This window comes from Nyctereutes procyonoides, unplaced genomic scaffold (assembly GCF_905146905.1).
Source record: "Nyctereutes procyonoides isolate TBG_1078 unplaced genomic scaffold, NYPRO_anot_genome, whole genome shotgun sequence".
Taxonomy (NCBI): Eukaryota; Metazoa; Chordata; class Mammalia; order Carnivora; family Canidae; genus Nyctereutes; species Nyctereutes procyonoides.
The window spans coordinates 6,753,126-6,774,607 of record NW_026575020.1 but is presented as its reverse complement, the minus strand read 5'-3'; the positions used below and the strand labels follow the sequence as shown (position 1 = coordinate 6,774,607).

General features: G+C 55.7%; 2 protein-coding genes and 1 long non-coding RNA gene across 3 annotated transcripts; 2 read left to right on the top strand and 1 right to left on the bottom strand.

The window, feature by feature from the left end:
• Positions 1 to 1,474: 1,474 nt before the first annotated feature.
• On the bottom strand, positions 1,475 to 15,627 carry LOC129513080 (uncharacterized). The gene is made up of 3 exons (XR_008665138.1): positions 15,490 to 15,627; positions 5,383 to 5,481; positions 1,475 to 2,023 (listed from the first exon to the last, which is right to left on the bottom strand). It is a non-coding gene; the product is annotated as an uncharacterized LOC129513080 (long non-coding RNA).
• Positions 7,598 to 10,215, top strand: HOXB6 (homeobox B6). Its single transcript, XM_055330762.1, has 2 exons — positions 7,598 to 8,276; positions 9,319 to 10,215. Exons 1-2 carry the CDS (start codon positions 7,862 to 7,864, stop codon positions 9,576 to 9,578), a joined length of 675 nt encoding a protein of 224 aa, XP_055186737.1. The 5' UTR covers positions 7,598 to 7,861; the 3' UTR covers positions 9,579 to 10,215.
• Positions 12,191 to 14,796, top strand: HOXB5 (homeobox B5). The gene is made up of 2 exons (XM_055330749.1): positions 12,191 to 12,812; positions 13,572 to 14,796. Exons 1-2 carry the CDS (start codon positions 12,251 to 12,253, stop codon positions 13,817 to 13,819), a joined length of 810 nt encoding a protein of 269 aa, XP_055186724.1. The 5' UTR covers positions 12,191 to 12,250; the 3' UTR covers positions 13,820 to 14,796.
• Positions 15,628 to 21,482: the final 5,855 nt, after the last annotated feature.

Genomic DNA, 21,482 nt, shown 5'->3' with positions numbered 1-21,482 from the left:
TGCCTACGCATCTAGACCTGTGGAGCTGATTTTTAGAATTTATTCGATTACAGACCTTGGATTATTTAAATGCAAAGAACAGGTTTTGGGACAGAAAGAAAGAAGCATGTTTGAATGGAAGCACGTTTTAGGAGAATCTCTTTAATTTGAATTTGTAGGTAAAAGTCCCCCTGAACCGGCACTTTCCCCCATTAATGACCACAGAACCCCCTGGAGAGCACATGGAGCTGTCATTGGGAACCTGAGCATGTGGGCATTTGGGTGGAAGAGGCAGGGATCTGGCTTCACCCTCTTCCAGTTTCTGGGGTGCAGAGGCGAGACTCTGGTTGCTAGGCTGCCCACCTTAGCCTCTGTCAGGGCCGCCTTTCTTTCCTAGGTGAAAACTAGGCCCTAGGGGATCTAAGACCCCCACCCCCGCAATGCTACACGCCTCACAGGTGGGGGTCCCACCATCTAGAGGGCTGGGAATGAGGGGGGCATTCAGAGGAGGAGAGGGGACCCTGAAGCCTTCATTTTGCCTTGATGCAAGTGGCAATTTTGGATACCCGCTGTTACTCCCGACTCACCCCAAAACTGCCTTAGAATGGCCCCTGTGTGGAGGATTTGGGGTGAATTCTTACTAGAAGAGGGAGGCAGAGCTCCTGTGAGAATAGGGAGGTTCTGGAGAGAATCCCCTCTCCAGATGGACCCCTGTGGCTCCTCAGTCTGATTCCCTGCACCCCAAATCTCATCCCTTCTCAGATTGGGGTTTCCCCAAATAGCGAGAAGGAGAAGAAAAGAAGATGGCGACCGAGAAAAGGGTTGCTGGTGGAGCAGCCATGAAGAAATGCAATAAATTCCTTGTTGTTTTATGAAAATTTACAACTTTGTGATAGAAGTTTATGAGTGGTTGAATCCAGCGATTGGCCGGCGCCGGTCATGTGGCCGGGCGATCGTGAACATGAACTTTTTATCATTTCCCTGGTGGTTATAATGCAGCATTCTTTTGGACACCACACCTAGGTCGGAGCACTGTCGTCCTTCAGGGCTCCAGCCTCTTGATATTTTTATACTTCAATATCAGCTCGATAAAGCAAAAGAGAGAGAGGAAGAGAGAGGGAAAGGAGGGAGAGAGAGAGAGAGAGAGAAAGAGAGAGAGAGAAGGAGGGGTGGGAATTACACAAAAGAGAGAACCAAAAATAATTTTAATTTCTAAGTTGATTTGCTTGCTGATCTGGGATTTTATTCATCATGGAGGGTAAATGGACAATCTGCCCAGGACTGCAGCCTGATACCATTTTTCAAAGCCAGAACTTACTCCATTTTCTATGCAAATATCAGAAAAGCGAAACACCCTCTCTCCCAAGTCAGAGAAGGGGAAGCAACGGCTCTCAGGTTGGGACAATATTATCTGGAAGATGAAGAAGAAACAGAACGCTTCCCCCCTCCCTTCCTCCTCACCCCTTTCAATCGGAGGGAAGAAATCCCAAGGTCTACAAAGGTAAGGGAGATTCTACAATTCTTATTCTTTTGCATCGATTTTGGAGGGGGTGGGGCTTAGGTTTGTCTCCCTCTCCCCCCACCCCAAGACGGGGCTGAACCCCATCTCTGGGCGCTGCAGGGAGAGGCTTCCCAGGAAATTCGGTGACTGAGAAAGAGAGGGGTGGCTGCTTCCTGGAGGGGGAGCCAAGGCAGGGAAGATGGGAGGAGGAACCGAAAGGGGCCACGGAGGCGAGCCCTAAGTCGCCCTTTTAAGCTGAGAGAGGAGGCTCCAGAGAGGGGGCTGCGAAAGACAGCATAGGGGTGTCTGGGTTTCAGGGCGCCCAGAAGCCGGTCGCTCCGGCCTCTGTGGGTGTGCGCCCCCTCCCCCCTTCCCTCCCTCGTTCCGGCCTCCCCCAGTTGGCCCCCTGCAGTTCTCTTGCCCGGTGCGGGTCTCGGCGGTTTCCCGGCGGCATTGGCACAGGGGCGGTGGCGCGGAGGGACGTCCGGGTCTCTGGAGGGCCTGGAATCTCCGCAGAGGCCCTCGAGGGCGAGGAGGCGGCGGCTAGAGGGACACACAGAGAACAATTCACAGAGAAATGCTCGTTATCTCCCTGTGGAGACGGTTCTGAAATTAAAGGGCTGTGGGTGGAGGCACCCAAATCGAGGGACACCCCCCTCCCCGCCCCCCCCCCCAGGAAGCCAGCCTGAGAATGCCCAGGTCTCTCACCACTCCCACAGGAGGGAGCCTCGCTCTGCAGGGAGACAGTTTTGTGGTTTTTAATGCGGTAGGTTACAGCGTGTTGGTTTCTGTGCAATATTGATTCTATTACTTGTGTTTTTATCGGTATGGGTGTGTGGATTTCGGTGGAGAAAATTGCCATGTGTGGTGTCTGAGGTGGAAACGCTGCAAACTTACCGGGATCCAAACGTGTTGATTGTGGAGAAGCTGCTGAGCATGTTGTGTTTTAAGCTCGTAAACAAAAACGAAAACAAAAAAATGAGGGGAACAGAGTGGGATAAGGAGAAAATAAAAAGAGAACCCAATAAGGGAACCTGATGGTGTCCGGACTGGAAAGCTGCCTGGCCCTGAGCTCAGACAGCTAGTCTTGTCCCTCCGGCGCCTGATTTCATTCTCCAGCCAGGCCTCCTGGGGGTGAAGGAGGGGGGTGGAGAAGAAACGTTGGGCAGGAGACTGAAATGTCTAAAGTAGCTGGTGGGGTGGAAGAAGGGGAAAGCCGGTTAAAACCTAAAAACATAGTGAGAGGGCTTCTGGGGAGGCTGCCAGCGGAGAGATAAGTGGCTCTGGGCGTCAAGGGCAGGAGAGACTGATTTAGTTTGGTTTGCATAAATAGGTGACTGCTTTTCTCTTTTTAAAGACCAAATGCGGAGCGTTCAGCCTCGGGTGTCTGGTTGGCCAGGGGTTGCAGGGGATGAGGGTGGACCGGGCGATATTGGCCCTCTCAAGCCTGAGCTGGGAGGAGAGGGATGCAGGCCACTTGTGGCGCGGGAAGGGGGCCCCTGGAGGCACAGGTAGATGCCCCTGAAGCAGGCCTGGACTGGGTGCCTGCAGGGACCCCCGGGCTGCGCCGCGAGAGAACTTTTGGGCCAGCACCTACGGCACTCGGGGCCTATTCTCAAAGGAAAAATCCCCCAAACCCATCCAGACTAAAGGTCTTTTTCTCCTGTAGTCTTGGCGGGGAATAAATCATCCCGTAGACAGTTTGCTCTGACCCAAATTATGCGGTTTGCTGCCATCTACCGTCCGTTCGGAGACATGCGGCTTCGGCGCCGCAAAGCCCCGCGACACTGCCTGAACCGCGCCGCTGCCTAGAGCCCCCGCTGCTCAGGTTCGGAGGGTTTCGGGGGGGACTTCGGCCCAGATTGCTGCTTTCCGCTGCAGCTTGGTACCCGCCTGTCCGCGTGTGGATTAGAGAACAAGTGTGCCCTCCCCCCTCGCCCGCCCCATCCTAGCTCCAAAACCAGCGGCTGGCTGGAAAAGCGGCTTTTTCTAGGTCATATTTAAAAAGGACTAATACTGCATCCCGCGGGCAGGGGGCCCTGAACCCCAAGGGTGGGAGATCAGAGTCGCACGCACTCGCCCGCAGGCCTACCCACCCCTCCAAGGCTCGAGAGGGGATCATCCGGGACGCTCGGGAGATGCGAGGCCAAGGCTGTTCAAGGTTTATTTGGTTTTCTTTTCGGCCAAGGGAGGGGGGGGCAGCACGGGAGGCGCCGGCCCCCGCAGTTCCACTCGGCTGTCAAAAGACAAACCCGGGTCTGTGTTCTCCGGGTTGGCCGGTGAGTCTTGCCAGTTGCTTGGCCGGTGAGCCCGTGGTAAAGGAATGGAGCCGAAATTTTCTGGAAACTGTTGGTGTCTGCAAGTGAGTGTGGGTCCCCTCCCCCATTCCTGATCGTTTCAAGCGAAATTGACACAAATGTCTTGGGGGAAACATTGGGAGTGGGAGTGGGGATCGATCCTTAAGGAACCAAACCATTGTGATTTCCGTTCCGGCGGACCCCTCACACTCGCTTAACCCGACCGCCTTCCCAGAAGGGGGTGGTGATGGCAGGGGTACGCGCCTCTGCTGCCGCGTTTGAATATTGGCCCCTGTCTCACGGGTTACTGATTAGCTCGGGCTTTCAAGCCGCAGGAGGAAGCTCTGGCCGCTCCTTTCAAGGTGCTGTGGCCCCAGTTCCTGGGCGGGGGGCTGCAGGAAATTGCCTGCGGTGCCAGGCAGGCCGAGGTGTTACTAGGGTCTGGCCCAGAGCTGGAGGAGTCTCCGAGATCGAGGGGCCCCACGGAGCTGGGGGGCAGACCTAGGGGCTGCGGTCCCTGCATTCCTGGCTCTTTGAGAGTTGAACCACAGGAGCTGCCCTTTAGGTTTCCGGGCAGCAAGAGTGACTTTCCGCCGCCAGAAGGCCGGGCTTAGTGCGGAGGCCCCGGGGGAGCCGCGGGAAAGTCTAGGGCCCCTCTTTCTTGGGGGCTATCCGCAGGACATGTGGGGAGAGAGGCGGTTGGTACAGGGGGTTGATACCCTTTGGCTCTTAGAGTGCCCGTGGACCCGGTTAGGGAGAGGGGAGAAGGAGCCTTTGGCCGCCGCCTTATCCCACCCCGTTCCCCGCCCCCCCCCCCCAAGATCGGAGACGATGATGTTTATTTGCATAATGGAAATGAAGTCTTTGTAGCTCGGGTTGGACCGGCCAATTTTAAGGCAATATCCCATGTCAACAGCTCCCAAAGGTTGAGAACTCCCTCTGGGAACATTTATGTTCCCCAAATTCAGAGAATCACAGAGTCTAGGGGAAGAATTGGGTTGAGATGTCTTAATTTGCTCCACCCCAGCCGGAGTTGGGAGTGGGTTGGAGCAAGATGCTCACAACCCAATGAGCAGGAGGTGGGGGGAGCTTTGTAGCTAAGAGAAAATGAGAAGCTTGGACAGTGTCTCAATCCCCCCTCCTCTCTGTACACATCCAGGCAAAATCCCTTCCTGAGGTTACCAGTACAGGAGAATTTTAGTCATGAGCTGAACACAACTTGGACATTTCCCTGGGAGATGGAAATGCATACACATCCACAGGAGCTCATATTCACAGCAGAGAAAATTACAATTATAAATTCTGCCTGTGGGGTTTCTGTACAGTCCTTCTGTTGTGTACTCAAGACTTGGTACACATTTATGTTCACCTCTCTATCTACACACTTTCTCCATGTGGCTGAGAGAGACACCCCGGACTGGCAGACAGCTGTGCCTGCTGGGTATTTACATATTCCCCGTTGGAGACAGACGGACGGCAGTGGACCGAACTACAGACAAATTCGTAGAGATCTGGCTCCAGAAACCAGGCGGCCTCTGGCCGGGCCCTGCCCGTCTGCTCTTTCTCCCAAACAAACGGATCAGACGAATAAACGCTCATAAATACCTCTGGGCTTAGATAAGAGCGATGAGGCGCTATTTCCTTTCATGCCGGACTCCAGGCGCCCAGGCCCTGCCTTGGCGGCTCCATCTCACGACAGGCAACCTGCAGAGGTGAGGTTAATTTGGGGCTGTGACTCTAAGGATCAAGCAGTTATTTTAGTGCTTCTCATGCCCTTCCTTATGGCATCCTACTTAGTCTGGATTCTATAGCAAAGCCCATACCGTCCAGTTCTAGGAAGAGGGCATTGTGGTCAGGGAGGAGGCAGGATGGTTGTGGTCCAAGGCCCAAGGTCTGTGGCAGAGAGGAGGGAGGTGCAGACTGGCATTCTCCTGATCTTGCCCCCTCCCCTAGACCAAATGTTCTCCATTCCCCTCTAGGAATGGGCCCAATTACAGCTAGACTGGGGCACTTAGGATTCATCATTAGGACGCTTGAGTTTTCTTAAATCTTGATAAAAACCTTAGAGTTTGACTAGGAAGTGGTTGGTGGGACATGCAGGGATAACTACTCGGCCATGAATTTATAGCCTAGAAGTTGTCCTGAGTTCAGGAAGCCTTGCAGGCCACTTTGCAATCAACCAGCTTCCCACTCTCCGGTCACCAACCTCAGCCCTCTACCACTTTTCCTCGTGTCTTGTGCCATCTTCAGTGGACAAAAATCTGGCCCACAAGAAGGAGCCCAAAGGACAAGGCAGAGGAGAGTCAGCCTGGCCCCTTTATCATCAGATTTTGCCACACATTCTGGCTCATTTTGGAACCCAGGTCTGAACGTTATCTCCCTTTAATGCCTGGCCTCCACATGCATAGTTAGATTGTTGAAAATATATTATGGTTCAGTCTTCCAGCTTGGCTTCAACGCTCATTTTCCTTACATGGTGGGGGGTGAGGGAGAAGGAGGGAGAGGGAGAGAGAGAGAGAGAGAGAGAGAGAAATGAACGGAGATGGGCACTCTTTCTCACATTCTAGCTTGTGCAGCAGCAAAGCTGGTGATACAAATATGAGATGTGGGAGGGACTGGAGGTATCCTGAGAGGCGGACAGAAGGGGTTTCGGGCTGATGGTTGTAAGCTGCCTGCTGAGTCCCCAGGAGGACCTGGACAGCTCTCCCTCCTTAGAAAACTAAACCCAAACCAATTATTGATAAAGAATTCATTTTCAAAAGAACTGCCAGCTTCTAGAGAGACCTGGAAAAGGAGCAAGGGCCTTTCTCTTTCCGGTTGTCTTTGATTGTCTCAAAAATCAGGAAATTTTGAGGACCCAGAATTGGAGGAAGAACATTTTCTTCCCTGTGCCCAGGGGTACTGAGACATCTTTGATCCCTAAGAATCTGTAGCCCAGGATATTCTAGTGATTTGGGGCGTAGGGGGTGGGGATGGAGCGAGGGTTGCAGGCAGGATCCCTATCCTAGACAAACCTAGGCTGGGGGATGCCTCTCACTCCTACTCTCCCTATGCCCCCAGCAAAGCGGAAGAGAAGGCTAGCTAGTCCCTTTCCCCAGTGTCCCTTCAGGGGCCAAGAACAAGCATCACATGCTCCAACCAGGCAGGATGTCTTGGGCAGCTGAAGCAGCAGCAGCAGCAGCCTTCCAAGAAGCTCCTAATCTAGCCTCGCCTAACCTAGCCACAGAACCAGAGGGAGAAGCTTGGGCTCAGACTCTCCTCCCATTTCCCAACCTCCTGGGTTCTCTGGGCAGCAGGCTCTGGCCTGCCCTTCAGCCGGTAAGAGCTGTGAAGAAGCAGGAATTATAAACCCAGGCTTGGAGGAGGCAGAGGAGACCTGAGAAACAGGAAAAACAGTTTTCAAAACCTGGGAAGGAGAGTGTTTCTTCTTCTTTGCCTCCCCTGACAGCGATGCTAAATAGTGAACTCTTCTCTCCTACCTACAGAAAACCCTAGAAACAAGTCTTTCCCTTTGGTTCTCTCGTCACCACACAGAGAGGGACGTTTAGGCACCCTTCCCTTGAGGGAAGGGGCCCAAGCAACGCAGGGGTTAACTTTTCTGAAAACACAATTAACTTTTTCCTATCCTGCGTGGGGAGGGGAGGGATATATTTATTTAATCACTGGGGGATGGGGTGGTCTCAATCCAAATGCTCCCTCCTCCCTCCAAGACACAGACGCCTCTTTCGCAGATCCTACGTAGGTGGAACAGGACGCGTTGTGTTGTTGGGGAGAGAGAGAGAGAGAGAGAGAAAGGAGAAGGAGAAGAAGGAGGAAAAAAAAAAAGGTTGATAGGTTTGTGCGCGGGTCCCTCGCGCGGGCTGCGCTCCTCCTGGGTGCTATTTGACAATTCCTGCCTCTGCCATTGGTCAGTGTTGGATCAGATGGTTGTATTTCCTTCTGGCCCTCACTGGCACCTCGCCATCCCCCCTCAGCTAAAACCCAATCTCAGATATACTACTAATAGGCGCGGCGCTCGGACTATAAAACACAACAAATCATAAAGCCGGCGGAGCAGCAGCGGCCGAGCGCGCCTCCCCTCCCAATGAGTTCCTATTTTGTGAACTCCACCTTCCCCGTCACTCTGGCCAGCGGGCAGGAGTCCTTCCTGGGCCAGCTACCGCTCTACTCGTCGGGCTATGCGGACCCGCTGAGGCACTACCCCGCGCCCTACGGGCCCGGGCCCGGTCAGGACAAGGGCTTTGCCGCTTCCTCCTATTACCCGCCCGCGGGCGGCGGCTACGGCCGAGCGGCGCCCTGCGACTACGGGCCGGCGCCGGCCTTCTACCGCGAGAAGGAGTCGGCCTGCGCGCTCTCGGGCGCGGAAGAGCCGCCCCGGTTCCACCCCGAGCCGCGGAAGTCCGACTGTGCGCAGGACAAGAGCGTGTTCGGCGAGGCCGAAGAGCAGAAGTGCTCCACTCCGGTCTACCCGTGGATGCAGCGGATGAATTCGTGCAACAGTGAGTGAGCCCTCCCGCGGCCCCCCACCCCCCGGGACAGAAGTAGCGCGCCCCCCACCCCCGGCAGGCCCCAGGGTGCGGCTGGGCATCTCAGTTAGGAGCTAAGGGAAGCCTGGGCGCCCGTCCCGGGTCTCCTGCTCTGTCCTCTCGCCCTCAGGAGTTACAAAGTTTGCAAAGTCCCAGCTGCACTGGGAACCAGGGGGAGCGAGTGGGCTCTCCCGGAGCGCCGCGCCAGAGCCCGATTCCGGGGCCCCGGGGCCGGGGAGGGGGCAGGGGCCGCAGCCACTGGCGTGGCTTTCCCTCGCGCACCCCCCGCCCCAGCCCTGGTCCGGTCCCCCACCCGAAGACGGTTCCATTAAAAACGGAGTGCGTCATGGGAAGGGGGGCGTCGTGACGCTGGCGAGGGAGAGTGCAGTCTGTCCGGGACTGTGTTTCCCTGGGGGTTCGGGGCCGGGGAATGAGGAGGCACCAGGAAAGGGGTGGTAGTCAGAGGAGGGAGGGAGAATGAGGGGGAAGAACGGGAGAGGCAGCAGGCGGAGGGGGAGAGAGGGAGAAGCAGGCGCCTGGGTCTCAGGTTGGATTATTTGTCGGCCTTAAGTCCCAAATTGATGTCCATTAGTGGGACACGAAAGTGAGGAGCCGTTAATGCCGACTGTGGATCGATCCACGTCATTACGGATTAAGGGCTGGAATCTATCACAGGGTGGTGGGGAAGCCAGATAGATGGAAAGAAAAGATAAGGCTAGGAAGAGACGCACCTGGCCGTGCTTCCCCAGCCCCTCCCCACTAGGCTCAGGTGGGATTTTTAAACTCGCCTCCCATCCCCCCACCAAAGGTCTAGACCTGAGAGGCCCGGGCTTGGGAGGCCCGGAGGGAATCTGGAGGGGGCGCTGGAGGAGTGAGGAAGGGGGGGGGTGGGCAGGAAACTCGAAGAGTGGAGGGCATCCCGGGACAGGCTAGAGTCCATGTTTGAGGGTCGAGTGGGGGAGGGGGTTCTGGCCCTGATGACCCCAGGCCTCAGCATCTTCTCTCGGCGTAACAGGTTCCTCCTTCGGGCCCAGCGGCCGCCGCGGCCGCCAGACCTACACGCGCTACCAGACCCTGGAGTTGGAGAAGGAGTTTCACTACAATCGCTACCTGACGCGGCGGCGGCGCATCGAGATTGCGCACGCCCTGTGCTTGACCGAGCGGCAGATCAAGATCTGGTTCCAGAACCGGCGCATGAAGTGGAAAAAGGAAAGCAAACTGCTCAGCGCGTCTCAGCTCAGTGCGGAGGAGGAGGAAGAAAAACCAGCCGAGTGAAGGCGCTGGAAAGGGAGGGGGGACGCCAAGGGAGCGGCCTGAGGGGAGCCGAGGGCATCCGAGAGCCCCCCCCCCAAGGCTCTGCGGGCGGGGGCGGGGTCCGGGGGACCTGCTCTCCAGCGCGCTACAGGCGGGGCCCAGCGCTCTTCTGGATGCCCCCGCCCCGCAGAGCTCTCACTGGGTGCTGGGAGTCCTTGCCGCCTGAGCCCACCCAGCACCCCGAGCGCCCCCTCCGTCCCTACGGGACCCGCTTCAGCCCCAGCAGGCTCCCCCATGAGAACTGAGGACCGGACTCACTTGATATTTCCTGGAAGCAGAGCAAATGCTCTGGTCCCTGTCGCGTCTCATTTCGTCCTTGTTCCCCGTGCACGGTTCAATGGTAGATTCGCAGTGCCCTCAGCGGGGGGCCTCGAAGACTCCCTGACCCCAGACCTCCCCCCCCCCAAAGCCACTGGAAGGAGCACATACTACCTAGAAGTAAGAAGAGGAGCCTCAGAAGAAAACAAAGTTCTATTTTATTAATTTTCTATGTGTTGTGTTTGTAGTCTTGTCTTAGCTCTGGACGTGAAATACTTCGGTAATAATATTAATATTATTAATGATAATGATGATAATAATAATAAAGATGTAAAAACTCGCCGCTTGGTCACCTGTGCTCCTCCCCTGCCACTCCCCCACCCCCAAGGCCACCGCAGTGTCCGGGTGCCAGAAACTTGGCCTCGAAGGCAGGAGCCCCTGGTCCCCCCCGGTGGCCAAGCACGACTCGGAAGTTACAGTTGAGATAAAGGCTGGGGCCGTCCAGCCCAGGCTCCGGGCGCTGCACCTCGCCAGGGCTGAGACTCCTAACAGCCTCTCTGGGTGCAGACTCGGGGGACTGAGAAAGGCCGTTTCCCTCTTATTCTCTAGCTTTTCCTCGTTTATCCATGGCACGAGGGACACCGCCGAGGCCCTGAGCCCGGAGCCTCTGCAGAGACAGCCAGGCGGGTCTCGCGCCTCAGCAGTGTCCTGTCGTCACGCTGGCGAGGCCTGAAGCCTGTGGCCTGCCCGCATGGCCTGATCTCCGCCCGCCCTGGCCCTCGGCTCTGGGCCTGTGGCTCCGGAGACTAAACCGCGGCCACCAGGCGACTCTCAGCCCGCAGCTGAAGCCTCCAGGCACCCCTTCCTTCCTCAAGCAGGAATTCTGCGACAAGTAGGGGAACTGAAAGCAGCCGCTGGCACGGGGTGAAGGGCACGGCTTTCCCCTGCTCCTGGGAGACCCGAGGCGCAGGAGGCCAGGTGATGGGGTGCTTTGGTCTCATCCCCTCCACCAAAAAACGACCCATTCTCTCCCACCCCCACCCTCACCCAGGCGGCAAGCTGCGGACAGTGTTTTCCTTTCTTTCTCCTCCCTCTGTCTCCCTTTTTTTTTATTTGTAAAGAAAATAGCTGCCCGGCAGAAGGAGCCCAGCTGCGGCGGTCTCTGGCCCCCCAGCGCGCTCAGCAAGGCGCCCGCTGGTCCTCCGAATCCCTTTCCAGGGAAGATGTGGGCTGCCGGGCAAATTCTGAAACTACTCAGACGTCAGCGAGGGGCCTCGAGTGGGGTCTCCCAATGCAATAGAGGGCATCTGGTGAGGAGGTGACAGGGTCTTCTTGCCTTCATCCCGAACTCTCAGAACCCCAAACCCCGGCCACCTATTCTGTCGCTGCCACCATTTCCTCCCCGCAAGTAGGCCCGCTTAGCCCCAGCAGAGCACATCCTCTGGGGTCCCTGTCCTGATTTGCCATTCTCTGTGCCTGGGCTGAGGAGGAGGAGGAGGTCAGGAAGAGGATCCCAAACTTCTAAAGGGCACAGAAGTGAAAGCTTCCCCTTGGACCCCTTGGTCCAGCCCTGCCAGCTCCGCCTGGATGCCATGCATGGGCCACAGCCGGGGAAGGAAGCAGGCCAGGCCGAGCTCACTGGGAAACGCATTGTAATAATTGTTTTCCACACACATCTTCCAACCCTCCTCCCCCATTTCCGCCCCAACTCGGAGACTTGCAGAGCCCAAGTGAGGGAAAAGCAACTCAATTTTTGATCATCTCATCCAGAGTGAAAATAATAATGATGATGATACTAATAACAACGACAAGGAGAAGGACACAGATAGTCTAAACCCACTCCCAAGAAAGTGGGTGAGGGCTCAAGTGGGTCCCTCCTCTAAAAGACTCAACTCTGAGGAAGAGCCCAGCCCGGGTTTCTTTCTCTCCCGGCGGTTTGCTGGGAGCCAGCAGGGAGGCAGCCGTCGCCGCCATGGCAGTCTGCGGCCCGCGCTCCCGCCGACCACCGGGAGGTGGCGCGCTCTGCTCAGAGGCCGCCGCCAACCTTCTCCCTGTTTCTCCCCCTTCTCCGTTTTTCCCCCTCTCTCAGAGGCTCGCATTGAAACGGCCCTAACGATTCTCGGATCGTCATTATTTGTAACCATAGAGCATGAATTACCTCTTGAGGTCATCAGCGAGAATTTACGACTGGTCAACAAAAGCACGTGATTCCCTAACGCCCCCCCATCCCCCTTCCAACCCCCCCCCATATTTGGCCGCATACATAGCAAAACGAAGTACAGTGCATCGCTATAATTCATTAATACATCATAAATCGTGAAGCACAGGGTTATAACGACCACGATCCACAAATCAAGCCCTCCAAAATCACCCAAATGAGCTCGTACTTTGTAAACTCCTTCTCGGGGCGTTATCCAAATGGCCCGGACTATCAGTTGCTAAATTATGGCAGTGGCAGCTCTCTGAGCGGCTCTTACAGGGATCCCGCTGCCATGCACACCGGCTCTTACGGCTACAATTACAATGGGATGGACCTCAGCGTCAACCGCTCCTCGGCCTCCTCCAGCCACTTTGGGGCGGTGGGCGAGAGCTCGCGCGCCTTCCCCGCGCCCGCCCAGGAGCCCCGCTTCAGGCAAGCGGCGTCGAGCTGCTCCCTGTCCTCGCCCGAGTCCCTGCCCTGCACCAACGGCGACAGCCACGGCGCCAAGCCCTCTGCTTCGTCCCCCTCCGACCAGGCGACCCCGGCCAGCTCCAGCGCCAATTTCACCGAAATAGACGAGGCCAGCGCGTCCTCGGAGCCTGAGGAAGCCGCGAGCCAGCTAAGCAGCCCGAGCCTAGCTCGGGCACAGCCAGAGCCCATGGCCACCTCCACAGCCGCGCCCGAGGGGCAGACTCCGCAGATATTCCCTTGGATGAGGAAGCTTCACATCAGCCATGGTAATTCTCGCTTTCGCTCCTTTTCTTTCCTTTTTTCTTTTCTTTTCTTTCTTTCTTTCTTTCTTTCTTTCTTTCTTTCTTTCTTTTTTTTTTGTCTCGTCGGCTTTCCTTCTCTGCGTTTGGGGAGGTGGGGGGGGGGAGGCGAGGAGAGCTTGGCTTCTCCTCAAATATAGATTTTTTTTTCCTATTTTTCACAGAGGAGTAGAAGTCTCTAAGAGGGTCCTCGCAGCTCAGGGGGATAGAGCCAAAGAAGGTCTAGGTCTTTAGCTGGGGAGGAGTATTTTGAATCATTTGTCTCCAGATTCCGCTAAGGTTTTCTTCACCCAGCTGTACTAGCTCTAGGATGAAGGATGGGGTTTATGTAACGTGGGGAAGGGTCCTGCTTAAGCCCCGAAATTTTGAGGCTGATGCTAGCAAAGGAGGGGCGAGCAGCAGGAAAGGGAGCTTTCCAGGGCAAAAGTGCAGCCTCTCTCCTCCCTCCCGGGGCGAGCGGCGGCCTGAGCCCAGCGAAGGGTGAGGCTCAGGGAGGAAGCAAGAGACAAAGCCGGGCGCATTCCCTGCCGCCGAAGTGGGGGCTGCAAGAGAAGGGGGAGCAGAAGCGAGCTCGGATGCGGGGCGTCTGGAGTGGGGGAGGATTCGAGCTGCGGGGAGCTGGGTACCGGGGACGCCTGGGTCCTGCTCCACGCCCCTCTCCCATCCAGTGCCCCCTCCCTTAACCGGAATAACGTTGCCTCCCGGGCTCTACTCTGTCTGCTTCAGATATGACCGGTCCCGACGGGAAAAGGGCCCGGACCGCGTACACCCGCTACCAGACCCTGGAGCTGGAGAAGGAGTTCCACTTCAACCGCTACCTGACGCGGCGGCGGCGCATCGAGATCGCCCACGCGCTCTGCCTGTCCGAGCGCCAGATCAAGATCTGGTTCCAGAATCGGCGCATGAAGTGGAAGAAAGACAACAAACTGAAAAGTATGAGCCTGGCTACAGCCGGCAGCGCCTTCCAGCCCTGAGCCCGCCTGGAGGAGCCCTGGGTGGCCCAAGAGCCCTTGCCGCCCCCAGCCCTGGCCCCTCCAAACCTCCCTGCGCTGCCACTGCCCGCTGGGGACCGGGTTCCCACGAGCCTGCCTCGCACCGGCCTTGTGTTACGAATTTTCGTTTGGTCTTAGGTCTTCCTGTGGCTCCCTCTCTCCTGGACTGGTTAATCTTGTTATTATTGTTAATAATAATGATAATTATTATTTTCCCTCCCTGCTCCCCACTCCCCTCCACTCAGCCCCCAATCCGCCAGTGTTTCTGAATGTTCGTGTCTGTGGTTGCACTCCTTCCCCCAGGAAAGAAAGAAACTCGCATGTTTAATGTGAACAGTCCCCTCCCTATCTGTGTTCTTCTAACTTATTTATAAAGGGATGAGTGCTGTGTTTTGAGTTTCAGCTTGAAACTTCTCTAAGGGGCAGCAGTTGAGGTGGGGCAGTGCCGGAGCAGCGCCGGGCCCAGCTGAGCTGGTCTCGGACATGGAGTCCATGACTGTCTCTTTCCATCCTCCTCCTCCTGCTCCTCCTCCCTCCCCACTCCCCAGGCCCAAGTCTTCCAGAGGCTTGGTCAAAGGGTGGGAAGGGGGCAGGAAGGACCAAAGGGGTGATATGGAGAAGAGAGAAGGTAAACCGCGAGAATTAAGTTCCTGCGGCCTGGGTAGGCCCCACAAGGCCTGGCCTGGGAGTGTATGGAAACACAAATAATCCTCAGTGTAAAATGTCTTGTGTATTTCTCTGTGAATTCATGGGTCTGGAGTAGAGGGCCCAAAGCTTGTAAATATGGGGATAGTCTGGGTCAGACCCATCCCCTCCCCCCCTACACCCATTTCGCTTCCAAGACCATTTGTAGTGAGCGAGTGGATGCTGTGCTACGTGTGAAATCTGTCTTTGCCTTTGCCGGGCCTGTCTCAGTGATTCGCTTTTGGTATTTGTAGCTTTCCTTGAAGTCAAATAAATGTTTCCCCTAATCCACTGCCCTTCCACTTGTCTTTTCTCTGGGGGCCTGTCCCTCCCTCACTGGGCACACCCTAGACCATTTTTGACAGATCTGGGGTGTAGGGAAGGGAAAGAAGGATGCTTACCAGCAGCCCCTCTTAGCCACCTACATCCCTTGCTTAGTCAGCCGAGTTCTTGGACCAGGGGATAAGCTTTCATGTCTGGGGACTGAGAGGCCCAGAAATCCCACGTGGAGCTGGGGCAAGGGAAAGAGTGAGCTGGACTCCACCCTGGCCTTCCACCAGCCAGCCAGCCAGCCAAAAAAGCCTCTGGAAACCTCTTCAGGGAAAGTAATTTGGGCCTAAGTTCTGAGCAGGAGGCTCCTAACCTTTTGGGAGTGGTACAGGCCTGCCCAGCCCCCCTGTCCCCTGGCCCAAATCCCAATTCTGCTCTACCACCCACTAAGACCCCTCCCTCAAAAAAAATCAGCTCAATTTCAAAGGTTTCCTTTCCACCTCAGTTTTCTCTAAGCTTATCAAGGGCTCCCTCTCTCCAGGAGCTCAACTGACCTTCCCTCTTGGTTAGGAGTTGGGGTCCCTCCTGGAAGACCCCTGGCTCCCCTGCCAGCCGGAGTAGCCCAGGGTTAGGGCCCAGTACTCCTCCATCCAAGTCCGCCTTTACCCTGAGTGCAAGAGTCAAGTCTGGACACTTACCCGGTCAATCCCTTCCAGCTTGGCCCAACTTCTTACAGGACTTGGGGGGGGAGGGGAGCTGGTGAGGAGACAGCCAAGAATCGTAGAGGCTCTACTGGGCCCTCCTTCCCCCTCGCCCCTTGACTTTGTCCCCCTTTGTCCATAGCAAACTATCCCAAAAGTCGCTATGACATTTAGATGTCAAATGGATAGGGGTTTTATCTCGAAGTTAGATCGTAAAAATCGCCGAGAAGTCAGACAGATACCCCTCACTGGCTCGAGAAAGTCACGTGAGGTCCATAAAGTTAGTTTTATGGTTTTGGGGAGTTGACACCGCGCGGTATATTTCACATTCTCCAGAATGTTAAGTGACACTTTAACTGCTCGCCGTGGTGGGGAAGGGGGCAGAGGTGGGTGAGCGCTCTCCCAGCCCAGAAGGCAGTGGCGGCACTCCCGCGGTAAGTGGCTTCCAGCTTTCGCTTTCTCCCCCTGCAATTTTGGGGCTTGGAACTGGGGAAGGAAATCTTGCCTCCGGCAGAGCTGTAGGACTATGAGTAGGGGGCATTTAGACTGCTCTTTTTGCACCAAGTTCTGACAGGCTGAGTGTCTGAAGTGGGGGCTCTCAGCTCTGTAAGGCCTCAGTGGTTGGGGTGCCTGGTTTTTATTCGCAGGAGTGTCTGACTCTTTGTGGGGGAAAAGGCTTGTGTGGGTTCCTTCAATGTCCTTGGAAATTTAGGGGGACAAGAGGGAAGGGGTGTGTACTACTGAAAGGAGGGCCCCTTGTGGGGGGCCACTTCACTGCTGGATATCTTGAGACCCTCGGTCATCTCTCCACCCCCAGGAAAGAAACTTTATGACATTCATTTGTCAGGGGTGTGTGGGGACGCGCCGCTGGGCACTTTTATCTGGATACATCTGAGCTGAGCAAAAGCATCGGGAAGGCTAACGCGGCTGCTGTGGGCTGCCCCCCCCCCCCCCCGCACTGGGGCTCTCTCTGGCTTTCAGATTTTTGAACTCTATGAAAGGGGGTACCCCGCATTTCTCCATGACCTCATCAGGGTTACCCAGGATGAGGAATGTGACACTTTTGCATTCAACTTCAGCCTGTAAATTCCAAACCAACCTTACTGCTTGGCTCTGAGGAGGGTCAGAGGGGCACAAATCCCCTCAAAATCCAAACCTAATTCCTGGCCTGGAATGGGGGGAAGGGGAGAGCTTCTTCCCTTGCCTGGAGGAGTTAGGTGTCTAAGCAGATCTCTGGCAGTCCCTCCATAAAGAAAACTTGCTCAAGAACACAGACCCCAACTGTCTGGAGGGAGAAAAAGGAACTCAGGAACAGGAGAGAAAAAAATCAGAGAGGTTCTGTCTTTCTTCTCCTCTCCCTCCCTCTTCTCTCCCTACTAGACCCTTAAAAAAGCCCCCTTTGTTTTGTGGCACCACAAACCAGAGGGATTTCATCATTTGACCCCCAGGGGGCCTGTTATTTCCTATGGGCAAATCACCCTCTTCTAAAAACCAGTGGCCTCCTCTCCACCAAACTGACCCCCCCATTTTAAGACCCATGGGGTCTACCACCACCACCACCGTGTTACTCCTGCCTTTGCCAGCCTTCTGGCTCTTGATTCAGCCTAACTCCTGTGAACAGTCCATAGAATTGGACATGTGGCACCTTACGGGGCTTCTGATCTTTGGGACAAGGGGAGGGCCATGAGATTCCCTCTATTCCCCCATTGAAGGATATCTGCACGCTCTGCCTGTCTCCTTTCTTTCCTGCAGCCATTCTCTGTTCCCTGAGCTCTCCAGTCCCTGCCCAGGTCTGACTTACAGGAGAACCTTCACAGGTTTGAGAGCAAAGAGGACAGAGAGCTTGGGGTCCCCACCCTGACTTGAAGATGAATCCCCCCAGGAATGAGGAGAAATTTATATCCCTTGGAAAAGAGACTCTGGTCAGCTCCCAGAAGGTCCCCAGCATCATTTAAGATATCAGTACATTCTGGAGGCACAGCTTCCACAGGCATCCACTCTGGAAAAGGCAAACGAGTTGAGTAAGGTGCAGAGGAAGGATATAGCAGGGGCAGAATTTGACCTGGAGCCTCCTTGGAACCCCCATTCCCATGTGCCCTGGTTCTCTTCTCCCAGAAACCCCAGACCACCAGGCCTGCCCCTGAAGATTTTTTTCCCCCTCCTATGTCAGCTCTGCAAACTCTGATAAAGAATGTGTGGGGCCGATGGCCCCAGGACATCTGCTGGGCATATCTAGAAAGATTTTCCGGAATGGTGAAGAGCAGCCCTGGGTGGGGTGGTGTGTGAGGGGGTGCCCACTTCCGTTTGGAGGTCAAAACCCTTGAAGGGTCTCCTCCTGCTCTAAGCAGTTCCTGGAGAAGACTCCCTAGCTGGGTTTCTTCTTTCTTGCTTCAGGTTCTCTGGGCAATGGTCTCCCTTGAAACCCAATAAGGACAGTCAGGAGGAAGGGGTGAGAGTTGAAAAGGGGTTTCTGGCGCAAAGGAACTCTTCCTTGCCATGGAGCCATGGATTCCTGCCCTCCCCTCCTGCCTTCCCAAGACTTTCCCTGGGAAAGCTGCTCCTTAATCTTAAGGACTTTTGCCTTCCTCCCTGCCCACCTGCTTTCCTCTCCCTGGCTGAGTCCAGGCCTCCACCTTGTGAGCTCCAGGCTGGCACCCTCCAGCCAGATCCCATGCCCAGCCGCCCAGCCACTCCGCGTCCTCCACCTGGGCAGCCAGGGATTAAGGTGGCAGTTGCCTTTTTACCCTCCAAGGCCTGCCTGACCCACCTCTCAGCAGATAATTTGATCTTGAATTTTTTTGCTTGATTTGGTTATTTCGTTTTGTTTTGTTTCTCTGTGTGCGGGGTGGGAGGAAGTATAAAGAAGTGTAAACAGGAAAGCCAGCCGGCCCTGGAGTTCCGAGCGCCCATATTTCATCGGCTTCCTCTCCATAACTGGAGCGGGGACACTTAACCCTTCCCTGGCTGTGAGAATGTGGTCACTGGGGATGGAGGTGGGGTAGCTGGGGTGGGGAGGAGGTGGGGGCCAGACCGAAGTGGAAGCTCCCCTCCTGGCCTGCTTCCTTTATCCCTCGGGTCTGGATGCTGGGGCAGAAGCCAGGGATTTGGAACAGGAGAGAAGACAGATATCTTAGAAAAATCTCTCAAACTCCATCCCTTCCAGGGTAGAGAGAAGGCTTCCCATGCATGTTTTTTTTTTTTTTAATTTTTTCAGCTTGGGGCCAAACAGGATCGACCAAGGAGGACAGAGCTGGGAAGAACCCCTCCCATCCTTTAGGGTCATTCTCTCCATTTTTGGAGTTTCTAGAAGTAATCAGATTTCGAGGCTGGGATCTGCCCACAGCAGGGTTTATCGATTGCTGCAGTGCTGTTACACATCCATATTAATTAACCCAGACACCGGCCTGGAAACTGAGCAGCTTGGGGAGGAGGAGGCAAGAAATGGGGGCCCTTTAAAGAAAATGGACATTTTCCCCTCAAGTGCCCCTGGGGCCCAGATTGGAGAGTCCTTCCCCACCAAAATAGTATGGCCTTCACCAAGCTTGAAGCCCCTGTACTTCTCAGCAGGGGTAAATGTGTCTCACTCTCCTCAGTCAGAGTCCACACACAAATCTCAGGGGTGGAATTAAACACCTCTCAGGCCTGACTCTTCCTTGTCAGACATAGGTTGTCCCAGCCCTTGGATGGATGGATCCTTTGGTGGATGTTCTCAGGACAACCTTTCTAGAGGGCTTAGCAACTCCTCCCTACCTTTCTTCCCACTTCCCCAAGGTAGAAGCTTTTTATGGGGGGGGGGGGGGAGGGGCTTGTTTTGTTTTTAGTGTTTGGTGGTGGTGGTGGTGGTAGTGATGGCTTTCCCCTTCCTCTTACCCCTCCTTCCAAAAAGTGATTAAAATCTGTTAAAGGATTTAATTAAGACAGTTAAATGAAAAGGAAGGAGGCACAAATGAGTTGGGGGAAAAAACCCACACCAAAGCTATTCTCAACGATTAAATCGCCATTTTAACAATATAATGGAGTTTGCATCCTGAAAGGGGAAATCTACGCTCATATCTCATCAATAATTCATAGAGTCCGGGATCACGCAGAGGTCAGCAGACGGGGCCGAAGCGCCGGCCTGCTTGGGGCTCCGAGCCCGCTGCCGCATACATTACCCGCCTCGGGCCTCGCTGCCGCCACCTCAGCGGCTCGGGGCCTGGGGCCAGGGCCTGGGCATGCCGACAGGTTTAGGCCGATTTTTCGATTTTTCGTTTTTCCTTTTCTGGAATTTACTGAGACCCAGATTGCAAGCTCCCAGAGGAAGTGGGAGATTTAGGAGACTGGAGAGGCTGGACTTTGGGCAATTTGGGACCTGTCGGACCCGGATTATCACCATATTTTCAAGTTCTAATCTCTCCCCACTCCTCCCCCCCCCTCTTTTTCTCTGTTTGAGTCGTCTTCTGTCCTGTCTCTTCTCTCCCCAAATTTCCTCTTGGGGAGGAAAATGCGCTCTCTGCAGCATCCTCCAGCTTCTCTTCCCTGGAAACAGCTCCCAGGCTGCCCAGCAGTGCCCTTGCCCTGCCCTCCGCATGGGTTGGGGCTGAGCCCAGGTAGCTTCAGGCGGGTTGTGGCCTCTGAGCACCAAGGCTGCCTTTGATTGTGGGGATCCCTGACCTCAGAGCCTCCCGTGGGGTGGGGATGAATGCATCCAGGGAGGAAAGGGACCTTGCAAGCCCCAGTCCAGCTTGCTTAGTCAAGAGATGACCTAGGCCACGGAGGGAAGGGGAGGATTCTGCTTGGAAGGCAGCATCTAGGGGAAAAGTGGAGGGAAAGTGCCAGCATGTGGGAATGTCTCCCCTTGGGGCTTGAGAGCAAGATGCACCATAATCCCTATATTTTGAGCTTCTGCAGGCTCATTCCACTTTCTCTCTCTTTCCCTCTAATCCGCTCTCTTCTGCTTTCAGACTCCTAACGGGCCCCTAGGGAAGAGGGAACAAACGCTTCTCGCTGAGAGGTGGGGTCCTGGGAAGGGATATTTGGATGATGCGACGAAAACCGAAAGAGCGCAGGTCGCCCGAGCGCTGCGCTGGCCGAGAGGCAGAGGCTGTAACGTCCCCGAGCTGCCAGTAGAGTCCGCCTTAGACCAAGTTCACAGCCAGGCTGGGGCCTCCGAGGCTCCAGCGAGCGGCGGTGCAAGGTGGCCCCAGGCCCGCTGGGTCTCGCATGGCCTAGAGACTGAGCGCTCTCTTCAGCCCTTTGGGGACTGTGGCCCCCTCCGCTCTCAAGGAACCCTTGCTCCAAGCTCTCTCCACTCTTCACCCCAGAAATTCCCTTCTCCAGGTCAGCCTATGCGTCGTAGGGCACCCCGTAGGTCCCCATGCCCAGCAACCGCGGCAATGGGGGACAGGAGCGGGTGGGTCACCACCAAAGCTTTCGCAGGCAATTCACACGAGAGACCGTTTGGAAATGCGGGAAGTGGGGTCGAGGCGGGAAGTGGGGTGGCATCTTTTCCCAAGGTGTCATTTCATAATCAAAAGACTCCTCTTCCCCAGATCTAAGGCCCTTCGTGGGGGGGGGGGTTGGAGAGGGGGCGAGCGGGGGAGGGGCACGGAAGGCGTTTTGCGCTTGGGTTTCTGCAGCCAGCGCAGTAGAATGAGACCCCGGGGCCGGGAGGCCGGTGTTATTGCCAGAGGGGTCGCAAAGTTGGAGGGTCAAAAGTTTACCGTGTGCGTGAGCGGTTGGCGCAGTCTAGCGGTGGGGGCGGGCTTGTGAGAGGGGAGGAGGCCTTGTGAGCCGAGAGAGAAGAGAGGGAGAGCAAGGGGTGCTGGAGGTAAGGAAGGCTTGTGTGTTTGGGGAGCAGAACTGGGGAGGAAGAGAGGCAGATATCTGGGGAAGGAGAACCTCGGGTGCGGTAGAAACCTTTCCCCCAAACCTTCTGGAGTTGGTGGGGTGGGGAGCTGCACCAAAGAGCGCGGGAGGCATGGTGAATCCTCTGCGCAATTGTCTCTCCC

Excerpts from the sequence above, each read along its gene's own strand:
- HOXB6 (XM_055330762.1), top strand. The coding sequence starts at position 7,862 with ATGAGTTCCTATTTTGTGAACTCCACCTTCCCCGTCACTCTGGCCAGC. Across the intron at positions 8,277-9,318 it reads GCGGATGAATTCGTGCAACA|GTTCCTCCTTCGGGCCCAGC; the intron begins GTGAGTGAGCCC and ends TCGGCGTAACAG.
- HOXB5 (XM_055330749.1), top strand. The coding sequence starts at position 12,251 with ATGAGCTCGTACTTTGTAAACTCCTTCTCGGGGCGTTATCCAAATGGC. Across the intron at positions 12,813-13,571 it reads GAAGCTTCACATCAGCCATG|ATATGACCGGTCCCGACGGG; the intron begins GTAATTCTCGCT and ends TGTCTGCTTCAG.